At 40.7% G+C, this 21,509-nt stretch overlaps 1 protein-coding gene across 1 annotated transcript in view; it reads left to right on the top strand.

Moving 5' to 3' along the window:
• The window catches only part of otofa (otoferlin a), a 107,801-nt gene that overhangs the window by 33,605 nt on the left and 52,687 nt on the right, over nt 1–21,509 (top strand). The window contains 2 exon segments of the mRNA XM_034230840.1: nt 12,989–13,088; nt 15,736–15,935. Of these exon segments, the coding sequence (XP_034086731.1) occupies nt 12,989–13,088; nt 15,736–15,935 (300 nt within the window).

The raw sequence follows: 21,509 nt of genomic DNA, 5'->3' as shown, positions 1-21,509 counted from the left end.
AGTGAGTGTCATGTCTTGAGCCGAGTGAGAGTAATGAAACTGCATTAGATCCTGAGTCCTTTTTCAATTCTCCTAACAATGGAGTAAGGAGCTGGGATGGGATCACATCTTGAATGCATCATATGCTTTCACTAATTGCCGTGTGTGTTCGGTTTATTACTGGTTTGTTCAGACAAATGTACTGTAATTGTTTTTATATTTATATCTAAAGTGGAACCATTTACAAGTCTTACATTAAAGACCAACATGCTTTTGAGCACTGTAATAACACTTTAACCTGCTTCAAACAATCTGCAAAGCACTCTAATGAAATCATTTGTTTTGAGGCAATAGCGGAAAGTGGCTACTGAAGTCATTTCACTTAATTCCTTCTTCTCATCATGTTGCTTTTTCCTTTTTTTATTAATCTTAGTTTGCCTTGCAGTGTTTTTGCTCTGGTGTGTACTGGTCTGATGAAGGTAGTCTGGAAGCCTGTCCGTAAAAAATCCAATCAGATGAATTCAGCTGCTGACTTTAACTTGATGTCCAGACTGAGGACATATATGTCGCCCACACACTCATTAGTATGTTTGACTTTGTGTGTGTGTGTATGTGGGTAGTGATCAGTGGCGGCTGGTGGAAAATATTTTTGGTGGGGCTGTTGATATAGTGAGTATATCTTTTTGGGAGAAATGACCCCTTAAATGAGGACTTCTGGTGATGTAATGGCGCGTTTCCAGTGCAGCGCAGAGCTCGCTTTAATGCTGCGTTCAGACCGGACGCGATGCGAATATTCACTTTGCTCTAAACGCTCCTATAGCATCGCTCTAGTCGCTCGAGTTTCGCCGCGGCTGCCAGCTGTGTTTACTCGCATCATTCAAACAAGACGCGCTGGCTCGGGAGCTACAACTACAACAAAATGAACATATTTTACCGTGATTAAATTGGAATACACATTTCTAAATGATGCCGACGTAACAACATACTGATACCGGTTAGTAAAAACCATGAATTAATGCTTTGACAAGTCTGCAGACAGACGGCAGGCGAAAAACCTTTTAGAATGGTTGTTTTCTGAATGGAGCTTGGCTAAGCTAACGTTATATATGCTCCGACCGTCCACACTCACAACAACGGCCTATACAGACATAAATAAACCAGTGACTGTATTCTCCATGACACAGACAGTCTGTAGTTTGTACTTGTTTAACTTTTGTCTAGTTTCTGAACAGATCGTATCTGTCCCCGGCTGTTTGAAGAGCAAGCTTGGGAAACAAAAGATAGCATTTACCTGTTTGCATCGTTTGCATCCAGCTAGCCTCGTTGATACGTTTTGTCTTTTTCACGAGCTTGCTGTGATATATACAAATCGGGTTGGTCCGGTCCAAGGTCTTTAAGTATCAATTTATCTCCCAAACTTCTCCTTTGGAAAGGATTGGAGAGTAGCTCTTGCACGGAATTGGGTGCGGACCGAGGTCCGGCGACTCCACCTGCACACCATTCTCATCCAACTTCTGCGTCACCTTGGTCACTCACGAGTCTAAAAAACAACTCACGTCAACGCACGTAAGCAATGTGGGCGCCAACGTGAGCGCCCTCGTGACCAAAATATTTGACGGCGCTGATTGGCTGAAATTATGTTTCGGCGGCACAGTTTACTATTGAGACTTTTGCAACGTGCTGGTTGCTGCTGTTTGGCTCGGGGGCTCCGCCCGGTAATGATAAACTAATGCCACGGGCAAGGCCAGGCAGGAAACATGTGACTTATCAGTAACTTTAGTAACACAATTTTAAACGAGATTTTATTGTAGATTATACATTTTACTGATACCAATTGTATGATATTTACCTTGTTCATTAAAAATAAAAATATATATATTTTTTTAAATATATATTTTTTTATTTAATATTTTTTTTAATATATTTTTTTGTATGTGGGAAGAGGTGGGGCGGCGCCCCTATGGGCCGGCCGCCACTGGTAGTGATGTATGTGTTTGTATCAATGTCTTCGTGTTTTTTTTCCTGTTTGACCTTATCTTATCTGCTTAGTGTGAAAGCATGTGTTGTAGGTGGTGACACATTTCTCATCCCGTCACAAATTAGACACTGAGCTAAAAGCTGCTGACAGGTGTGCAGACAGATGTTGTATCAGTTCTGTGTCAAGGCAGCTCTAAACTGCCATCGCGATTTTTCTGGTGCCATTGTGATGGAGAGGGAACAGAAACAGGACAGCTAAACATGACAATTCAAAGAGTGCACAGAGGATGCATCTGATGACTCTGTCAATCTCCCCTTACTTTTGATCCAGCCCTACCAGCAGGTCCTTTTTCAATTATCCTGTTGAATATCTCAACATCTAATTGATTGATGTCCACAACATTGTTTTTAGACATCCCAGTGGACGAATCCTGTTGAATATGGTGAACCTGTGTCTTTTACTCTAGCGCCACCATGAGGTTGAAGGGTCTGAAAGTTGGCCATAAATTGGCCACAGACATTCATGTCCTCCTCAGGGTTACAACTTAGTTGACTTCTATTTGGTCAAAATCTCAATGTGTCATATACCTTGGTTTATGACCCAATATCTGCAAAACGAATGACCTATACAGTGGGGCAAAACAGTATTTAGTCAGCCACCAATTGTGCAAGTTCTCCCACTTAAAAAGATGAGAGAGATTTTTAAAGAATTAATTGGTAAATTCCTCGGTAAAATAAGTATTTGGTCACCTACAAACAAACAAGATTTCTGGCTCTCACAGACCTATAACTTCTTATTTAAGAGCCTCCTCTGTCCTCCACTCGTTAACTGTATTAATGGCACTTGTTTGAACTCGTTATCAGTATAAAAGACACCTGTCCAAAACCTCAAACAGTCACACTCCAAACTCCACTATGGCCAAGACCAAAGAGCTGTCAAAGGACACCAGAAACAAAATTGTAGACCTGCACCAGGCTGGGAAGACTAAATCTGCAATAGGTAAGCAGCTTGGTGTGAAGAAATCAACTGTGGGAGCAATTATTAGAAAATGGAAGACATACAAGACCACTGATAATCTCCCTCGATCTGGGGCTCCACGCAAGATCTCACCCCGTGGGGTCAAAATGATCACAAGAACGGTGAGCAAAAATCCCAGAACCACACGGGGGGACCTAGTCAATGACCTGCAGAGAGCTGGGACCAAAGTAACAAAGGCTACCATCAGTAACACACTACGCCGCCAGGGACTCAAATCCTGCAGTGCCAGACATGTCCCCCTGCTTAAGCCAGTACATGTCCAGGCCCGTCTGAAGTTTGCTAGAGAGCATTTAGATGATCCAGAAGAGGATTGGGAGAATGTCATATGGTCAGATGAAACCAAAATATAACTTTTTGGTAAAAACTCAACTAGACGTGTTTGGAGGAGAAAGAATGCTGAGTTGCATCCAAAGAACACCATACCTACTGTGAAACATGGGGGTGGAAACATCATGCTTTGGGGCTGTTTTTCTGCAAAGGGACCAGGACGACTGATCCGTGTAAAGGAAAGAATGAATGGGGCCATGTATCGTGAGATTTTGAGTGACAACCTCCTTCCATCAGCAAGAGCATTGAAGATGAAACGTGGCTGGGTCTTTCAGCATGACAATGATCCCAAACACACCGCCCGGGCAACGAAGGAGTGGCTTTGGAGGGAGTTGAAAGTCCGTGTTGCCCAGCGACAGCCCCAAAACATCACTGCTCTAGAGGTGATCTGCATGGAGGAATGGGCCAAAATACCAGCAACAGTGTGTGAAAACCTTGTGAAAACTTACAGAAAACGTTTGACCTCTGTCATTGCCAACAAAGGGTATATAACAAAGTATTGAGATGAACTTTTGTTATTGACCAAATACTTATTTTCCACCATAATTTGCAAATAAATTCTTTAAAAATCAGACAATGTGATATTCTGGATTTTTTTTCTTCTCATTTTGTCTCTCATAGTTGAGGTATACCTAGGATGAAAATTACAGGCCTCTCTCATCTTTTTAAGTGGGAGAACTTGCACAATTGGTGGCTGACTAAATACTTTTTTGCCCCAATATCAGCCTCAGCCTTACTGCTGTGTAATGCCAATTAGCAAATGTTAGCATGTTAAAATGCTGAAGTTTTATTTAGGACATATTACATTACATGTTACTTGTTAGACGCTTTTATCCAAAGCGACTTACTGTATATACTCAATACTGTGGGCAATTCCCACAGGAGCAATTTGGGGTGAAGTGTCTTGCCCAGGGACACAACGACATGCTGACTGCAGAGGGATTTGAACCTGTTTGAACCCTCTGATCCGAACACCAACGCACTAGTCCACTGTGCCACACGCCTCCCTATATCTATCTAATTGGCCTGGTCTACTTTTTTCAGCACAAAAATTGTGGATTCCAGTTTTTCATTAGAGAGATAATAAGCAAGAAAAACAAGGGGGTTAATGGTATTTCTATTTATACCAGATGCAATTGTTTCATCCGCTGACTGCTGGATAACAACTAAGCCTCACATGCACGGGGGGTTACAGCATAATATTATACACCTAAAGAATCATGTTCACAAAAACAAGTATTCTCACATGCAAAGACACTTACCCCCACACACGCACAACACAATGCAACGCGGCACTCATTTACAGTAAGTGGGTAAATAATTCAAGATGAGTCATAGCTTATGTTGTTCTCACACCTGCTCCATATGTCCACACGCAGCATCATTACCAGGGTAACTGATCTGCTTCATCACTGTCTGCACCAACACACTCTAGGGGCCAGTGTATCACACAGTGCGACCACAAGTGCGATCACATTACTACGACACAAAGGAAGTGCGATGATGGGGGGGGGTGCTCACTCGCTGTGCTGCAGTGGCATATTGACCGTGTTTATGAACTGTTGTCCGCGGAGGCTGAGAGACATGCTTTTGTATTCTGCACGCTGCGGAGTACAGCATGGTGTGTCAGTTACTGGCCACTGGAGCAAAGAGGAGGATATATCATTGTATATTCAAGGTCTTCAACCTGATGTCTGTGGCTCTCAGAGGGCCCAAAGAAGAATATCTGAGGTCCTTTGAATAGGAATTGGATATTTTGTTATCAATGTTTTGCAGTAGTGGCCTGCATGATACCTTTCCAGAGTGATCACAACATGTCTCCCATTGCTCTGCCAGGTTACAGAGTCTGATAAGCCTTAAACCTGGGATGCATAGTAGAGTATATTATTATTTTCAAATTAGGATGCTAAACATGATTTAACACATGCATTATAACAGGAAAGTGGTTCTTCTTTCCCACTGCGCTTTCAAATTCACACTCCCAAACTTATCAAAACTACACAAAAAATCCATCCATTAAGCCCCTGTCACACTGTCCCAAAATTGACACCCGATGGACACACGAATATGGAATTGTGAATTTCGCACGAAGATGGCCCCGAACCACACACGAAGGCAACATTTACATTACATTTAAGACATACAACTGCAATGAAAGTACCAAAAACAATTGTGTTACAGTACTATGATACTGTACTGATATCTTCAGACTTTGTTCTTTACTTTATCCGTCGTTATATGTAGAAAATATTACGTTTTCTCCGTAATGTTGTTTCCATAACAACAACAACTTCCTGTCAACTGTCCTTCAAAATAATATATTATATCCTTTTTAGTTTCACAGAACACAAATTGGGTTATTTACATAATATATTTACATGATTTTGTTGTGCAATAAAACAACCCGATGGACACACGATAAAGGAAATGTTCAAATTCGGCTGTGATCGTAGCAACATCGGGCCATTCGTGAGGGCATCTTAAGCCATCGTATGACCGCCGGTGGAGTTTCTCAAGCTCCGGCAGCAACTTCGTGAGCGGTGGCAAAATCTTTGGCATGCCAAAAAATTGCCGAAGGACCTTGCGAAGGTTCATTTTCGTGTTGAATTCGTGTGTCAATTGTGCCCTTCGTAAGGCCATCGTGTTATCATCGGTGCCATCGGGCATTCGCCCTCACTCTGATCAGAGTGAGGGCGAATGCCCGATGGCACCGATGATAACACGAAGATGACACGATTTGACAAGATGTCCTCACGAGTGCCTTACGAAGTTGCCGCTCACTAAGTTGCTGCCGGAGCCTGAGAAACTCCACCGGCGGTCATACGATGGCTTAAGATGCCCTCACGAATGGCCCGATGTTGCTACGATCACAGCCGAATTTGAACATTTCCTTTATCGTGTGTCCATCGGGTGTCAATTTCGGGACAGTGTGACAGGGCCTTTACAGATCCAAATCAATATTTTTTCTCCAACACCTACTGCTGTACTTCCATAACACAAGTAAGGGAGTCATCACTAGATCAATTTGACATTTTTCCAGTACCGCCTTACAAAACAATTCTAGTCTGATATCCTTCTTTTACACAAGATGCCATATCACGTTTCAAGCAGGCTAGCATCAGCATGTGACGGAGGGATATACCTGGAACTGATTAAAATATCATACACCATCTTGCTCTCTCCACCCAAGTCCTCACAACTGTAAAGTTTGTGTAGCTGTTTTTGTTTTGTTGTTGTTTTTATTTAATATTGCATTTTGATTCAGTCTTTTATGAGCTGCACGGCAGGAACCTGCAGTAAGCCACTTCAAACTGAGACAGATTTAATTCAGCTTTTAATCTTCCTGTATTCTACACTATTGTTTGTGAAACTCTTGCACACCCCCCAGCATTATTATCAAACCAGGCTTGAATATTTAAAACTGAATTTGTTCTCTCCCTGCTGAGCGGACACAATACCTGACAAAAAAACATATTGATTCAAAACAAGTTTTATAAAATTCTAGTGTTACAAGATCTGCTTTGTTCTGTGAAAGACACGTGCAATTCTGGAACTCTTTCACTATTTTCCTTGTGATTCTGTTGTTAAAGACAGTTTTTATCTTTAGAAATGCCTTTGAGTTTTACTACTTTCCTCTCAGGTAAGATAAAACGATTATGGAAGCTTAAGTGAATCTCCCCTCTTTCCTTTTCTGCTTTTGATCTCAGCAAAATTACAATTGTGCAATTTCTTTTATCGCCTCTCCGAGTTTCTGATTATCTTTATGGTTTTCATTCAGAGGAAATACAATTGTATCTGACTTTACTGTTCGTGTACAGAGACTCTGCAATCAAAAACATAAACCTGCTCCTCTGTTAGATGTATCTAGACTCTCTCATGCCTGACGCTTTGGAATGAGCACTGTGGGTTTGTACATCCACAAACACATTCTAATGTTTATTTGGATTCTGTATTTCAGTGACATATGGTTGAGTTAGTCGTTTCTCAATAAGCAGTGCTGCTTATGACAATATTGGATTCCTATGTTATTATTATATATTTATTTTTTGCATAAATGTGACAAACAACTCAATCTAATTAGCTTCATTTGGCAAAAACAGTCATTCCTTTCAGTTATTTTATTCACACGCAATTTCTCAATACATTTTTTCATTAACACTGACTATATCAACAAAAACATATTGACTTCCTAAAACGAATCACCAGAATATCACGACATGCTGAAGCTGGCATGGAAAACAAGTATTAATACCTTTTTATATTGTTTGTGGTTACCAGTTTCCATTATGATTGTCTTTGTCCAGTGTGTGTTTTGTGAAAGACCAGACTATTGATAGCGTTTTATGTGACTCAATAGATATTCATGCTTGAACACAAATGAAAGACATGTTGGCTGAATGTTATTCAGCTCATATCAGTGGGAGTACACCGGTGGAGGGCAGTGCTTTGCTGAGGCTTCCCCTCCGACAAATCACACACACCTGGCAGCTTTAACATTTCATTTTTCCTCCAGCCGAGTCCCTGGCACCTGGGATGGATTAGAGCAACATTGAGAACAATTCTATTTGACTTGGAAAAATATTGTACATTTCAAAGCTGTACTCCCTTCTCTCCAAGTTCTCCTGAGCCAGAGAATCAGTCATAGTCACGCCTGGTTTGCAAAAGCAACTTGAGGCATACAAAAAATGAATATGAATTGAAAGGGAAGGGAGTTGTGAATTATGAAGCAGATGAAAGTAAATTGTTTTAACTAGAATCAATAATGAATGCCACCTTTTGAAGTGCTCAAAAGTGAGCCAGAACATGATAGCCCCTGCTCAGTTCAATTATTCAGCACTTGGACACATATTACAATGGCTGAAAGGAAATGACCGGCCAATTTGACAGACATATTGATCTCCACTGTCCAGGGAAGGGAAGAGAGGATTATAGTGTGGCGGGTTGGTAATTCCAGAGATATTGCTCAGAGGTGCTGATGTTCCTACTCCTCTTCAAAGAAAAAGTTGACTGCAAAAGAACATTAATATCCTTACACACACTCTTTTTCAGTCACGTCATGCCTTTTAAGTTGAGCAGAGAGAGATTCAGTGTAGGAGCCTGGCAGAAATACACCTCCACAGAGAAAGCATCTGTCAGCGCCTGAGGGGAAACCCATACTTTTTTTCTTTCAAAACCAGGACTCCGAGTTAAGTCAAGTTCTAGGTTTCTAAATGTACCTTATTATAAAGTTCTGAAGCTCTGCTGACCAATGTAGCCTCACTTTCAACTGTAAGTTGGATGTATCCCCACCAATTCCAGAGGTGAGAAGACCTATAGGTGAGATGGAGATACAGAAAAAGGAAATGGTGAAGAAAATGAATGTATTGATAAATAAATAAGAGAATGTGTGATATCTGAAAGGCAAGGCAAGGCAAGTTTATTTATATAGCACTTTTCAACACAAGGCAATTCAAAGTGCTTTACAAAAAATGAAAGAGATTAAGAAAATGGCATTTAAAATCAGTCATTAAAAAGAAAAGCTAATAAAATAAACATTAAAGAAAAAATACATGGATAAAGTTACAGTGCAATTAAACATTAAAGAAAAAAGTACATGGATAAAAGTTACAGTGCAGTCTAAGATATGAATAGTTCAATTAACAGCAGCGACAAAAAGAAAAGTCTTCAGCCTGGATTTAAAAGTAGTCAGAGTTGTAGCGGACCTGCAGGTTTCTGGGAGTTTGTTCCAGATATTTGGAGCATAATAACTGAACGCTGCTTTACCATGTTTAGTTCTGACTCTGGGGACAGAAAGCTGACCAGTCCCTGAAGACCTGAGAGATCTGGATGGTTCATAATTTAGCAGGAGGTCAGAAATGTATTTTGGGCCTAAACCATTCAGTGCTTTATAAACCAGCAGCAGTATTTTGAAATCTATTCTTTGACACACAGGAAGCCAGTGTAAAGACTTCAGAACTGGAGTGATGTGATCCACTTTCTTAGTGTTAGTGAGGACTCGAGCAGCAGCGTTCTGAATTAGCTGCAGCTTCCTAATAGATTTTTTAGTGAGACCTGTGAAGACACCATTGCAGTAGTCGAGTCTACTGAAGATAAAAGCATGGACAAGTTTTTCCAAATCCTGCTGTGACATTAGTCTTTTAATCCTAGATATATTCTTTAGGTGATAGTAGGCTGATTTAGTAACTGTTTTAATGTGACTGTTGAAACTCAGGTCAGAGTCCATGACTACACCTAGATTTCTGGCTTTATCTGTTGTTTTGAACATTGCACACTGAAGCTCAGCGCTAACTTTTATACGTTCTGCCTTGGCTCCAAAAACCATTACCTCAGTTTTATCTTTGTTTAATTGGAGAAAGTTCTGACACATCCAGTCATTGATTTGTTCAATGCACTTACTCAGTGTTTGAATTGGAGCATAGTCTCCTGGTGAAATTGTTACGTAAATTTGTGTGTCATCTGCATAGCTATGGTAACTTATTTTGTTGTTCTTCATTATCTGAGCCAGTGGTAGCATGTAGATGTTAAAGAGAAGAGGCCCCAAGATGGAGCCTTGAGGAACCCCACATGTCATATTTGTCAACTCAGATGTGTATTTACCTATAGAAACAAAGTTGTTTCTGTCCTTTAAGTAGGATTCAAACCAATTCAGAACTGTTTCCGAAAGTCCCACCCAGTTTTCCAGTCGGTCTAGTAATATGCTGTGGTCAACAGTGTCAAACGCAGCACTGAGATCTAATAATACTAACACTGAAGTTCTGCCACTGTCTGTGTTTAAGTGGATGTCATTAAAGACCTTTACAAGAGCAGTCTCAGTGCTGTGGTTTGGACGAAAGCCTGACTGGAACACATCGAAACAGTTATTTAAATGCAAGAAATTACTCAACTGTTGAAAAACAACTTTTTCAATGATTTTACCTAGAAATGGGAGGTTTGATATGGGCCTGTAATTGTTCATTACTGAAGCATCTAGATTATTCTTTTTTAAGAGCGGTTTAATGACTGCAGTTTTCAGGGCCTGTGGAAAAATACCTGAGTGAAGAGATTTGTTTACTATATGAAGTAGATCTGAGGCCATGCAAGGCAAAACATCTTTGAAAAATCCTGTTGGAATAATATCAAGGCAGCAAGAGGAGGATTTCAGAAGTTGAATAATGTCCTCTAGGTTTTTATCATTAATCTGATGGAATTGTGTCATGATGTCTGAATTGATGTTAAGTGGAGATAGGGACAACACATTTGCTGTTCCTGATGCAGAGGCACTGACTGCTTGTCTGATTTTCTGAATTTTGTCAGTGAAAAAGGAGGCAAAATCATTGCACGCCCTGGTGGATAGAAATTCAGAGGCTACTGACACTGGGGGGTTAGTTAGTCTGTCGACGGTAGCAAACAAGGCACGTGCGTTGTTTTTGGTAATGATGTCAGAGAAGAACGATTGTCGTGCGTTTTTCAATTCCAAATTATAAAGGCCAAGTCTCTCTTTATAGATTTCAAAGTGAACCTGGAGATTTGACGTGCATTTCGACACTACAATGATTGCATTTACTGGGGAAAAAAGCTGATAGTTGCTCACATTTTTAGGAATATCATGAACACAAGAGACTATCTAAAAATGTGGCACTGCAGGGACCCTATGCTTAGTCAGATAGGGGCAAGCTATCGTGAGCTAACGCTGAGACAGAAATTAAAACTCTTCCTGAACCATTTGAAGAAGCTTCTGATTTGGTGAACAGGTATCCCAAACAGCACAGACATTCAAATTGTCTTCAGTAGAAATCAATTTGAGTTGCGGCAAGTGTAGATAAGTATGATTTGCTTTTCCATTAAGTGAATCTAGTGAGAGTGAAAGGATACTAGCATGTGATAACAAGCACATTTTGTATTGGGCTATGTCTTTAATAAGATAGTACTTGTTGGTTTTGTGTGCTCCGGAGCAGGAATACTTGTGTACTCCACTCATTCACTCCCGTCTCACTGACATGTCTATAGTGCAGTCGGGAAGCTCACATCGTTAGCTGCCATCCCTGCGGTCCTCTTCTCTGTGTGTGTGTGTGTGTGTGTGTGTGTGTGTGTGTGTGTGTGTGTGTGTGTGTGTGTGTGTGTGTGTGCGTGCCAAGCTATTGATTGTATACCCTTGTTTTACAATACTATTTCCCCCTGCGGACTCGTATCCGACACATGTGTGTCTTGTTGCTCCATTTAATCGTACACATATATTCTCCTGTGTGTAGCGTAGGAATTCAAAAATAAAAACACAGGTATATTTTCACTCCATGTGTAACCATGTTGTGTGTGTGTGAGCTAGTGGCTATTAGAGCACACATTACTTACTCTATGTGTGTGGTTCAGAGTGGGCTGAGCTGCATGTGGCTGATAGCTCAGCTGTTTTGGGGGAAACTTTTTAAATTATTCACCAGCTCTAATTGGCTGGCTGAATAGGGGCACTACTGAGTTTTTTTTCCACTGTCATGTTCTATGAAGTTCCTTAGGTGGCATCGAAATGAACCTTTCGACTAATGATCCTAAATACTGCAGACAAAGAATAATTTCCAACAATGAAACAAAAGTCTCCTTATTCTCAACTAAGTAATTGTTTTATTCCAAATTATAATGTTTCCCTAATTGGTTATATATCCAATACATTTAAGTACTTTTTGTTAACATACTAAAGACTTGGACAGTGATACAAACCACATTTACATATCACAAACTGGTTATAATAAATAATATATCACAATAACTTGTGACCATAATTGTCGATCGTTATTTTTATGTATGTGTATGTATCTTAAAAGGCCAATTGAAAGAAAAACTGTGACATTCAAAATGCATTATTTTAGAAGTTTTAGATAATGTCTCAGCTGGCTTCAGCTAACTGTGAGATAAAAGGTGAAAACCTATTTTTCTTGCAATGAAAAGTCAACTTTAGAAAGTACAATTTCATTCAGTGTGCTAGATGAATGAACTGTGAGGCTTTATCCATTTATATACGTGTCCTTGGTGGCATTGATTAGTGTCTGCCTCTTGCTGAAATGTGTTGAAAGCTTTAGAGAGTTCGCTTTCTGAAACATTTGCAGAACAAAGAAGTGGAACGATTTGCGGCCAAATGGATAAACTAACCAAACCAGTAAGTGAGATTCTCAGTAGGAAACCTAGGAAATGTCTCGTTACAGGGAAAAAGAGTAAATGTCTTTTAAGGTTAAAAGTACCTTGTGAAGTTACTTCCAAACAAACAAAACAAATGCTTACCTTCAGCGTTTCTCAGACTTTTAACATAATGTACAAAATAAGGACATAAAAGGAAGATGTTAGGGGAAAGAGATTTGTTGGTCTACTTTTAAACTGCTTTGATGAGTGACATACTATATTTGGCTGCTGACACAGGCAGAGTAGCACTGTCTCAATGTCTGTCACAACAACACATATCCATCACCACCACCACAGTCTGTTCATGACTCTATCACTTACACTCTGTGAGAAGGAGTTGTTCGGACCTACGTACAAAAAGAACTATATGGCAGTAATAATAAGTGGGACTGATAATGACAAAAGAGAGACTAAAATAGACTATAGATTTACACAGAGGTAAACGGATGGGAGGAACAAAAGACACATTGTGTTGATGTAATGCTTTGATTGATCTCACTCTCTGTTGGTGTTTCCCTGCAGGCTGGTGGGGACTTTCTGTATGGTTCTTCAGAAGGTGGCAGAGGAGGGACACCTAGAGCTGACCGACACGCTCATCGACGATAACAACACGTCAATAAAGGTACAACTAACTAACCTACATTGAAGTATCAGCCCATCTATGAGCTTTTTTTAAAGATCTGGTCGATATCTCTGGAACTTTTGTAATGTGTCAATCTGAGTGATTTTGTGACTTTGATTGGTATGATGGAAGCTTAAGTTTTTGAGTGGATGCTTCATATAAAAAGATAGTGCCACGTTTAGAGAAAGGATTAATGTTAAAACACTTGAATACTTCTCGCTCGTGGGAATTGGTTAGATTGAGCAAACTCACCTGCAGGCATTTTTGCACCAAAACTCTGGTATACTGCAAAATACTGAGAGTTTTCATTGGTAATAAAAGGCTTACTCAGCATAGTGTGAAGTCCTATGGCAAGCCCTTGAATGTAATGGGCTGCACTCCAGCTTTAATGCAGATTTACCCGCTGGCATGGGTATGTTAACTGGTGATCTAAAATGTGGAGTCAGCACAATTTACATGAAGCCTCTTCAACCCCACTCAACCCATTAACAAACTAATGCTAAACAGACAAGAAATAAATACACAATTAAAGTGAGGATTACCAAACTTTGATAAATGTGTATAAAAAGAAGCGCAAAACATCTGGAATATTTAATATGGTGAGTTTGGGGTTTACATATTTATTTGCATAGCTAGGAAGAGCTAATACAGAGTTTATTTACTCATATTAAAGGGGATAACTAGAGTCCAAAAACAGATGACCAAAGCTAAAATCAAGTTGATTATATAGATCAAAGGATATGGCTTTCTGTTCCTTGCAGCAGTAAGTTGAAATGAAAGCTTATCAGTCAGCAAAATGCAATCACAATTTAATGGAGAAATCAATCTTCCAATACACCTGCAGTGGTCTGCAATAGGAGAACTAACAGCCGTCATTTGGCCTATAAAAACACCAGCGTTTAAGACCTGTACATCGAGAAGGAACTTAATGAAATACAACAGTCTCTTAGCAATATCAGCACATGAGGACATTTTCTATTAACATTAATTCCCTATATTCCCTATTGATTGAAAATAGACTTTAGAACAGCTTAACTGGGAGCGGCTCAGTTTAAAGCTTATTAAAAGGCTCCCCATTAGCTGTGCCCTAAAACACGTCTTCCTGGGGTCCAGCTCGGTAGTGAGGAGGAGGGCTAGGAACATTTTGCTGGTGAATACAGTGTGTGTGTGTGTGGGCGGGTGTGTGTAAATGTGAGCAGCATAATAGCATGTGGGAGAGGGAACATGACTGTATGTGGTTTTAAAGCTCCACATGTGCAGGATTGTGTAAGTGGCGACATGATGATACACGGCATGGGAGAGCTTCAGGGCGCGCGCACACACACACACACACACACACACACACACACACACACACACACACACACACACACACACACACACACACACACACACACACACACACACACACACACACACACACACACACACACACACACACACACACACACACACACACACACACACACACACACACACACACACACACACACAGACATATGTGCGAGTAGCTTCTCGTGAAATCACACACCGAAGCAGAAACACACTATTAGAGACTATCAGTAATGTACATCCCTGTAGAAAACTAAATCCGACACACCCTGAGAAATAACTCCTTGTACCTACAACTGCACTGGTGTGGTTGCCATAGTGACAACTCCCAACTCCTTGTGGACCACAGTGATTGCTTTGCAAAGGATGTTGGGAATCGAGAGCGACACTGAGGGAGAAAGGGGGAACGAGAGCCCAGAGAATTTTCTCTTCTCATCCGTCTTTGTCAGTAGAATAAATTGTCCGCTTCTTATTAAAGATGAGGTCATCGTCAGGAGGATTATATTCTCCAAACACGAGTCCCCGGGAGACAGAGAAGACAAACTACGATGTCACAAATGTTTCTGGCAGGGATTATATTAACACTCACTTTCAGTTCGAATCCCCCCCCCCAGTAAAACAGATGATTAATAGTCCTGGTTTGTTGTCTTGACTGAGAACTTTTCTAAACATAATTAAATTGCTATTGTTTATTTGAGGCTAAGCTTGGAGGTGTTGACTCTCTCACTAAAGGTTTAGATTGATTTATAAATATCCGGTCGCAGTACCACAGATGGTGAGGTGTTATATTTGTGTATAACTGCATTGTACAGGGTTCAATACAATTTCCGCACTCTACTTTCTCAAACACATTTTTTATATTTGTATAGGATTTCTCAAGCTTCTGGTTCACAGGGCTTATTTAAATAATTTGAAATGATCTTGACAGCTGAAGGAGTATAATTTATAACAGCAATGACAGCGCTGACAAATGATATTAGTGTCCGGGACATCAATTGTTGTTCTTTCAATTTTGCAGTTGTAGTTTCTTGTTAGGACATGTCATAAAAACCTGGGGTTGTATTTTGGAGCAGAGATAACAGGCACACTGGATGTAGCTGAATGGAGAAATAATGAGAACTGCTCAAGAGTTTGATTTGAATAAAGTGGCACATTTTATAGATATAAAAATGGTTTTGATGCTTCATGATCAAATAATCTTTCCTATAAATGCTTAAAATTTAAATCTGCACTCTGACCTGTATGGAAATAAAAGCTTATTAGCTATCTGCTAATAACGTTGGCTGACTTTCATCTGCTTTCATGCTGTTTTCAGACCAGCGTTACCATAGAGATCAAATACCAGTCGATGGATGGCGCTGTGGGAGTGTGGAGCGATGGGGAGTTCCTGGATGTTCCTGACGACCGTGATGGGATGTTCGCCTTTGAAACTGAGAGCTTGCTGTCAAGTCAAAGCCACGGGTCTGGGACGCCTCCTGGTCGAACCTTGCAGGGGTCCATACCAACCTTCAGGAAGTGAGTCACACACACACACACACACACACACACACACACACACACACACACACACACACACCCACACACACACACACACACACACACACACACACACACACACACACACACACACACACACACACACACACACACACACACACACACACACACACACACACACACACACACACACACACACACACACACACACACACACACACACACACACACACACACACACACACACACACACACACACACACACACACACACACACACACACACACACACACACACACACACGACTTGACTGCCTTACTGTGATTCAGGCTTTGAAATGCTGTTTGATTGGCTTCTGAATAGGGATTCGATGACTCCCCTTACCAGCAAACAAGATGTGTTGTTTTTAATGCTGTCAAAATTATCGCGTTAACGGCGGTAATTCATTTTTTGAATTAATTGCGTTAAAATATTTAACGCATGTGCAGAATAGGCCCGCCCCATACACCCCACCAGTGGCAGCGCCAGGGTATGGCTGGGGTAGGCTACACCCATACCAATAAATGGCTTAGCCCCACCATGACAAATGATGTTAAAGTAAGCAAAATAAAGTCTGCCAACTCGCGGAGTAAATTGCACAGACAGCAGTAAGATTGATTTCAGTAGCCACTTGTCTGGAAATACCGAAGACCAGAAATGGTTTTGAAAACTTTTGTCACGTAGTGATCGTCTTCTCAATAGAACATCTTTGATAATGTCTTCTGGCCAATCAGAATCAAGATAACGGCGTGGTGTTGTTGCAGGAAGTCCCGACGGAGAATACTTTTGCTGTAGTATAGGGGTGCACATAACTGGTACGCAGGCTATGTGCGTAATCTGAAATGCGTACCGTCAATTGTGTCACAAAGCGCATTTGCGTACCGACCTACTTGTGAAGCTTTTCCAGAAGGATCACCGGACGACAGAGTCGGTCTCCGTGTGCACAGACAGGGCTGCTGTTAACTAGGGGTTGACCGATATTCCGCATTTGACCGATTATCAGTATCGGCCTTTTTTTAATCAAATTGCCGATAAAACTTTGGCTCTGATGCGGCCGTTTCTCTGGCTGCAGTCACCACTCTGTGTACACGAGCAATGTCCCGCCCACAGCGCTATCTGATAGGCTATTACTGAAGATTTTCCGGGCGGGAGCCAGCCAGAGAGGCGGGACCTTCTCAGATTACAGGCAGGTGCGAAAGAACGCAGACACAGACTGAAGCAAGCAGCAGCGCTGAGCGGCAGAGCCATACATGCAGGGTTCGAGTTACGTGGGAGCCAATGGGAGCTGAGCTCCCATAAGGAGGTGCCTGAGCTCCCACGGACCCAATGAAATCAAACATCTGTGGGGGTCGCTAATATACATTACCAACAACCATTATTTTGATCACAAATAATGCATTTTTCAATGTAATGAGTATTATTTACGTTAACGAGGTAAATAGGCAAACAAAACAATGTTTTCCAAAAGAACTACGCATCGTATTCTCTCTTGAATGACAATATGCCTGCACTTCACCTCTAAGCTGCGCAATAAAATATTGCGCAATCTATGCCTGTGAGGCTGTGAACGTGCTGCGCGCGCCCGAAGAATGAACCGTTATATCAACATACATTCAAATATATTTACAAGATACACACATACTACGAGTACCGTAGGCTAGCAGACGAGTACTATGCCGCCCAAAAAAAGGCCACTGCTGCCGACGGGGTCTACAAGCCTGGCTAGTTTTGGTTTTCTCACAAAGAAACAAAAAACAGCTTTTGACAACCAAAATGCACCTGCTAGCGTGACAGCTAGCACTAACCTTGCAGCTACGGAGGATGCTGTCTTTGCTAGCGGACCTGATGCTGTTGAATGTGGGACCACCTGCACACACGAAGAAAGTTCCGAAGCGGAGCGGCATGAGGAGGCAGGAGGTACTGCTACAGAAGGACTGCCACTTAACTGGGGACACAATCAGTGGAGATCCTGGAAAGAAAGAAACACCTGGCTGATTTGATGATTGATAGGTGTGTGGGCTGTCTTTCATTTTGACACGCAGAACAATGTTATATAATAAACATACATACTGTGTTAAATGGATATATCCGCCTTCTTTAATTTATCTTTCCATTCCCACAACAATATACATAAAGAAATAGCATATTTTGGACATAGTTCGAATGGTGATTAATCATGATTAATAAATTTTTAAGCTGTGATTAATCTGATTAAAAATGTTAATCGTTTGACAGCCCTAGTTGTTTTAATGATGTACTTCAGTTTAGGAGATCATTAACAGTAACAGTCCAACTGCGGCACCAGGGGCGTCGCCTGGACCTGGAAACATTCGGGGCTTAGCCCACAGTGGCGGCGCTACAGTCAACTTGTCTACTGCAAGACTCCCCACACGCACATACACAATTGCGCCATCTAGTGTCACAAACGTATGCCTGCATTAGCTTTGTTACGGCAATGGATTATGGGAGATTCTCATAGCACGTGAGGATCTCTTGAGGGTAAGGTGCCTGTATTATGTCGGTGGACAATAACGTACTGTTGTGTTTGTTTAGTTTAATGTTAATTGTTTAATGCTCACAGTCACAACAACATGTTTTTTGTGTGATTGGCTATTTGCAGTGGCGAGTAGTGTTAATTTCGTTGACTAAAACTATGACGAAATATGTTCGTCAACGACCTTTTTTTCCATAACGAGACGATGACGAGACGGCAGTAAACAATAACTGTAACGAAATCATCATGCAATATCGTTGACGAAAAGTAACGAGACGAAAATGTAGTTTACTAAATAAAAACTATGCCAAAATCTCTCTTTACTTTCGTTGATGAAAAATGAGGAGACGAAATATTATCAAAGATAACGTTACATCTCTGATAGTCAGTTTTTCTCCCAGCAGTTCCATTTCCGGTGCTGCGGCAGGGCAGCAGCTGTGTGTCCGTGCTGAGCGCGGCGGTAGATTTGAATTACACCGGGCAGCGGCAAAATATGAACTAACAGGAAGACTCGGGTCTAACTCATGGTCTAACTAACCTTATTTAACAGAAAATAAAATGGCAACAACAGGGCTTGGGAGCAGTGGTTGCACTCGCGTTAACCGAATACCCCCCCCGCGCGAGTGATTGATAAATTGTGCACTCGACGGATAATAATGGATTATGACGGAAATGTTACGATCCTGTCCGTCAAAATGACTGACAACGAAAAAGTCTAAAGCCACCACTGCTTGGGAGAAAGAAACTATGTGATATTTGGGCCCATTTTCGCTACAATGAGGCAGAGAAAAAAAGCGAATGCATTGTTTTATCAGAAGGGAAGCAATGCGGCCATAACACAGCTGGTAACAACACCACAAACCTGAGCAGATACTCTCTGCAAAGCTTCTTAATCATTCAACCTGTGTTTTTCATCAAATAAGGACAATATATAATCTTATTTATTTATATATACTAAAATGACAAATTATTGGTTTTGGCTAGACTAGTTTGACTGAAATGTTCTATATAATCTGATGACTAAAAAAGACTCAACAGTTTTCATTGACAAAAAGTAGACTAAAATAATTAGTTTTCTTTGACTAAAATAAGACTAAAATGCTCAGACTTTTAGTCGACTAAATCTTGACTAAAATGTTTACTGTTTTAGTCGACTAAAATAAGACTAAAATGCTCAGACTTTTAGTCGACTAAAACTTGACTAAATAAAAACAGGATGAAGGTGACTAAATATGACTAAACTAAAAAGGAAATTTAACACAGGACTAAGACTAAAACTAAATAAAAAAATAGCTGACGAAATTAACACTAGTGGCGAGCCGTGACTTGTCTACCTAGGCCCTCTGACCCCCACCCCTTCCCTCGAGTTATTATGTCACAGCAGCGGAATATCAAAACAACGGCCCGGGGTGCAAAACGCATCAATGAAAGCGACCCTCTACCACACAACACAACACCTGTAAATAACCCTATTTGTGTTCTTTGAAATTGAAAAGGATATTGTATTGTGTTTGTTACTTTCGTTGCAGTTGTATGTCTTAAGTGTAATTTGGCATGCTTTTATTTTGAAGGCGAGTTAACGCTGTTGACAGGAAGTTGTTGTTGCTATAGAAACAAGAAAAGTTGCACAGCGGGCGGAACTTGTCATAAAGTCCGCGATAATAACACCCACCCATTTAGAGGGAAGATATGATTGGTCAATTGTACTGTCATTTGACATTACTCTCTCGTTTTAGTTACTATTCTTTCACACACACATACGGGTTTTGGGCCGAGGGCGACACCGTACTTCCGGTATCAACCATTTCACACGAGGTGCATACAGAATATCATAGTCAATTGCCTTAATCAATATAGTCAACTCTAAAATACCACATATAAGCATTGGCATGATAATATTATTGTGACAAGTGGGGTATTCACCTGGTGTTTCCAGAAGATAGACGTAGATGCCAAAATCGACCGAAGGCCACTTTTGAGGGTCGTAATTCCATACATTGTACATCCAACAACCCACACAGCTCTAGCTTACGCTGGTAACGACCTAGAGCACACCCCTCAAGTCCAGAGATGTAATCCGAAAACATGCAGCGATTTCTTCGGTCGTTAATTCAGAAAAAAAAACTAGTGCGCTCTGCCTGGCTACATTAGCTAGCTGTTTATATTAGCATCGCCAGGATTTTTGCACCTCCAGAAAAATGGCGTCTTTATAAAAACATATATGGTGCGCGTTGCATTGTGGGTAGCTGTGACGTCACTGTGTGTGAAATAATTGGTCAATTGTACTGTCATTTGACATTACTCTCTCGTTTTAGTTACTATAGCTGGCCCTCTGTGAATTCATAGCTGGACATCCAACAGCTCCCGTCTTCACAGACTCGCAGAGAGGGGCTTCTTTCATTTAACCCTTCACATTCCAACAGAAACTGAATAGGCAGATTCGAAGGATTTATTTCTTTGGAAATGTTATTTTAAATACAATTAAATCAAGTTATTTTGGTAAAACTAATGAAAAATATAACAAAAATGTTTTTAAATATTATTTTGTAGAATATCTTAGGCCCTCACAGAGGTTTTTTTAAGTTTAATGTTTCACATCGCTTATGAAAAATATACTATCACTATACGATCACTGATATTTTGTTGTTGACTGGATACTTCTTTTTTTAAAGAGATAGCATGTGAGGATCTCTTAAGCAATTAAGTATGTCCTTTTTATATGCTGTCCATTGAAATGCAGGAAAGTAATCACCGTAAGGTAGCTTCTAGCTTCATGTCGAACACTGACAGTAAGTCAACATTTCCCAGAGAGCTTTCTTTGAAATCACCAAGTAACGCTAAAAAACACAACATTTATATTGTATGACAAAGTGTTTATTTAATATATCTGGCTAGCTATAGCTACTTGCTAACGGTTTAGCTTACCCGCGCGATTCAAAGTAACGTCAACGTAGCTGGAATTTATGCTTTGCTTACATGTTCGCATAACTTGTACGTTTACTGACAGGTACATACCTTGTTCACCTGAATCAGGTGGTGGCTCTGGGGTTGTTGTGTGA

This window comes from Gymnodraco acuticeps, unplaced genomic scaffold, assembly GCF_902827175.1.
Source record: "Gymnodraco acuticeps unplaced genomic scaffold, fGymAcu1.1, whole genome shotgun sequence".
Classification (NCBI taxonomy): domain Eukaryota; kingdom Metazoa; phylum Chordata; class Actinopteri; order Perciformes; family Bathydraconidae; genus Gymnodraco; species Gymnodraco acuticeps.
This window is presented reverse-complemented; position numbering and strand designations above follow the sequence as displayed.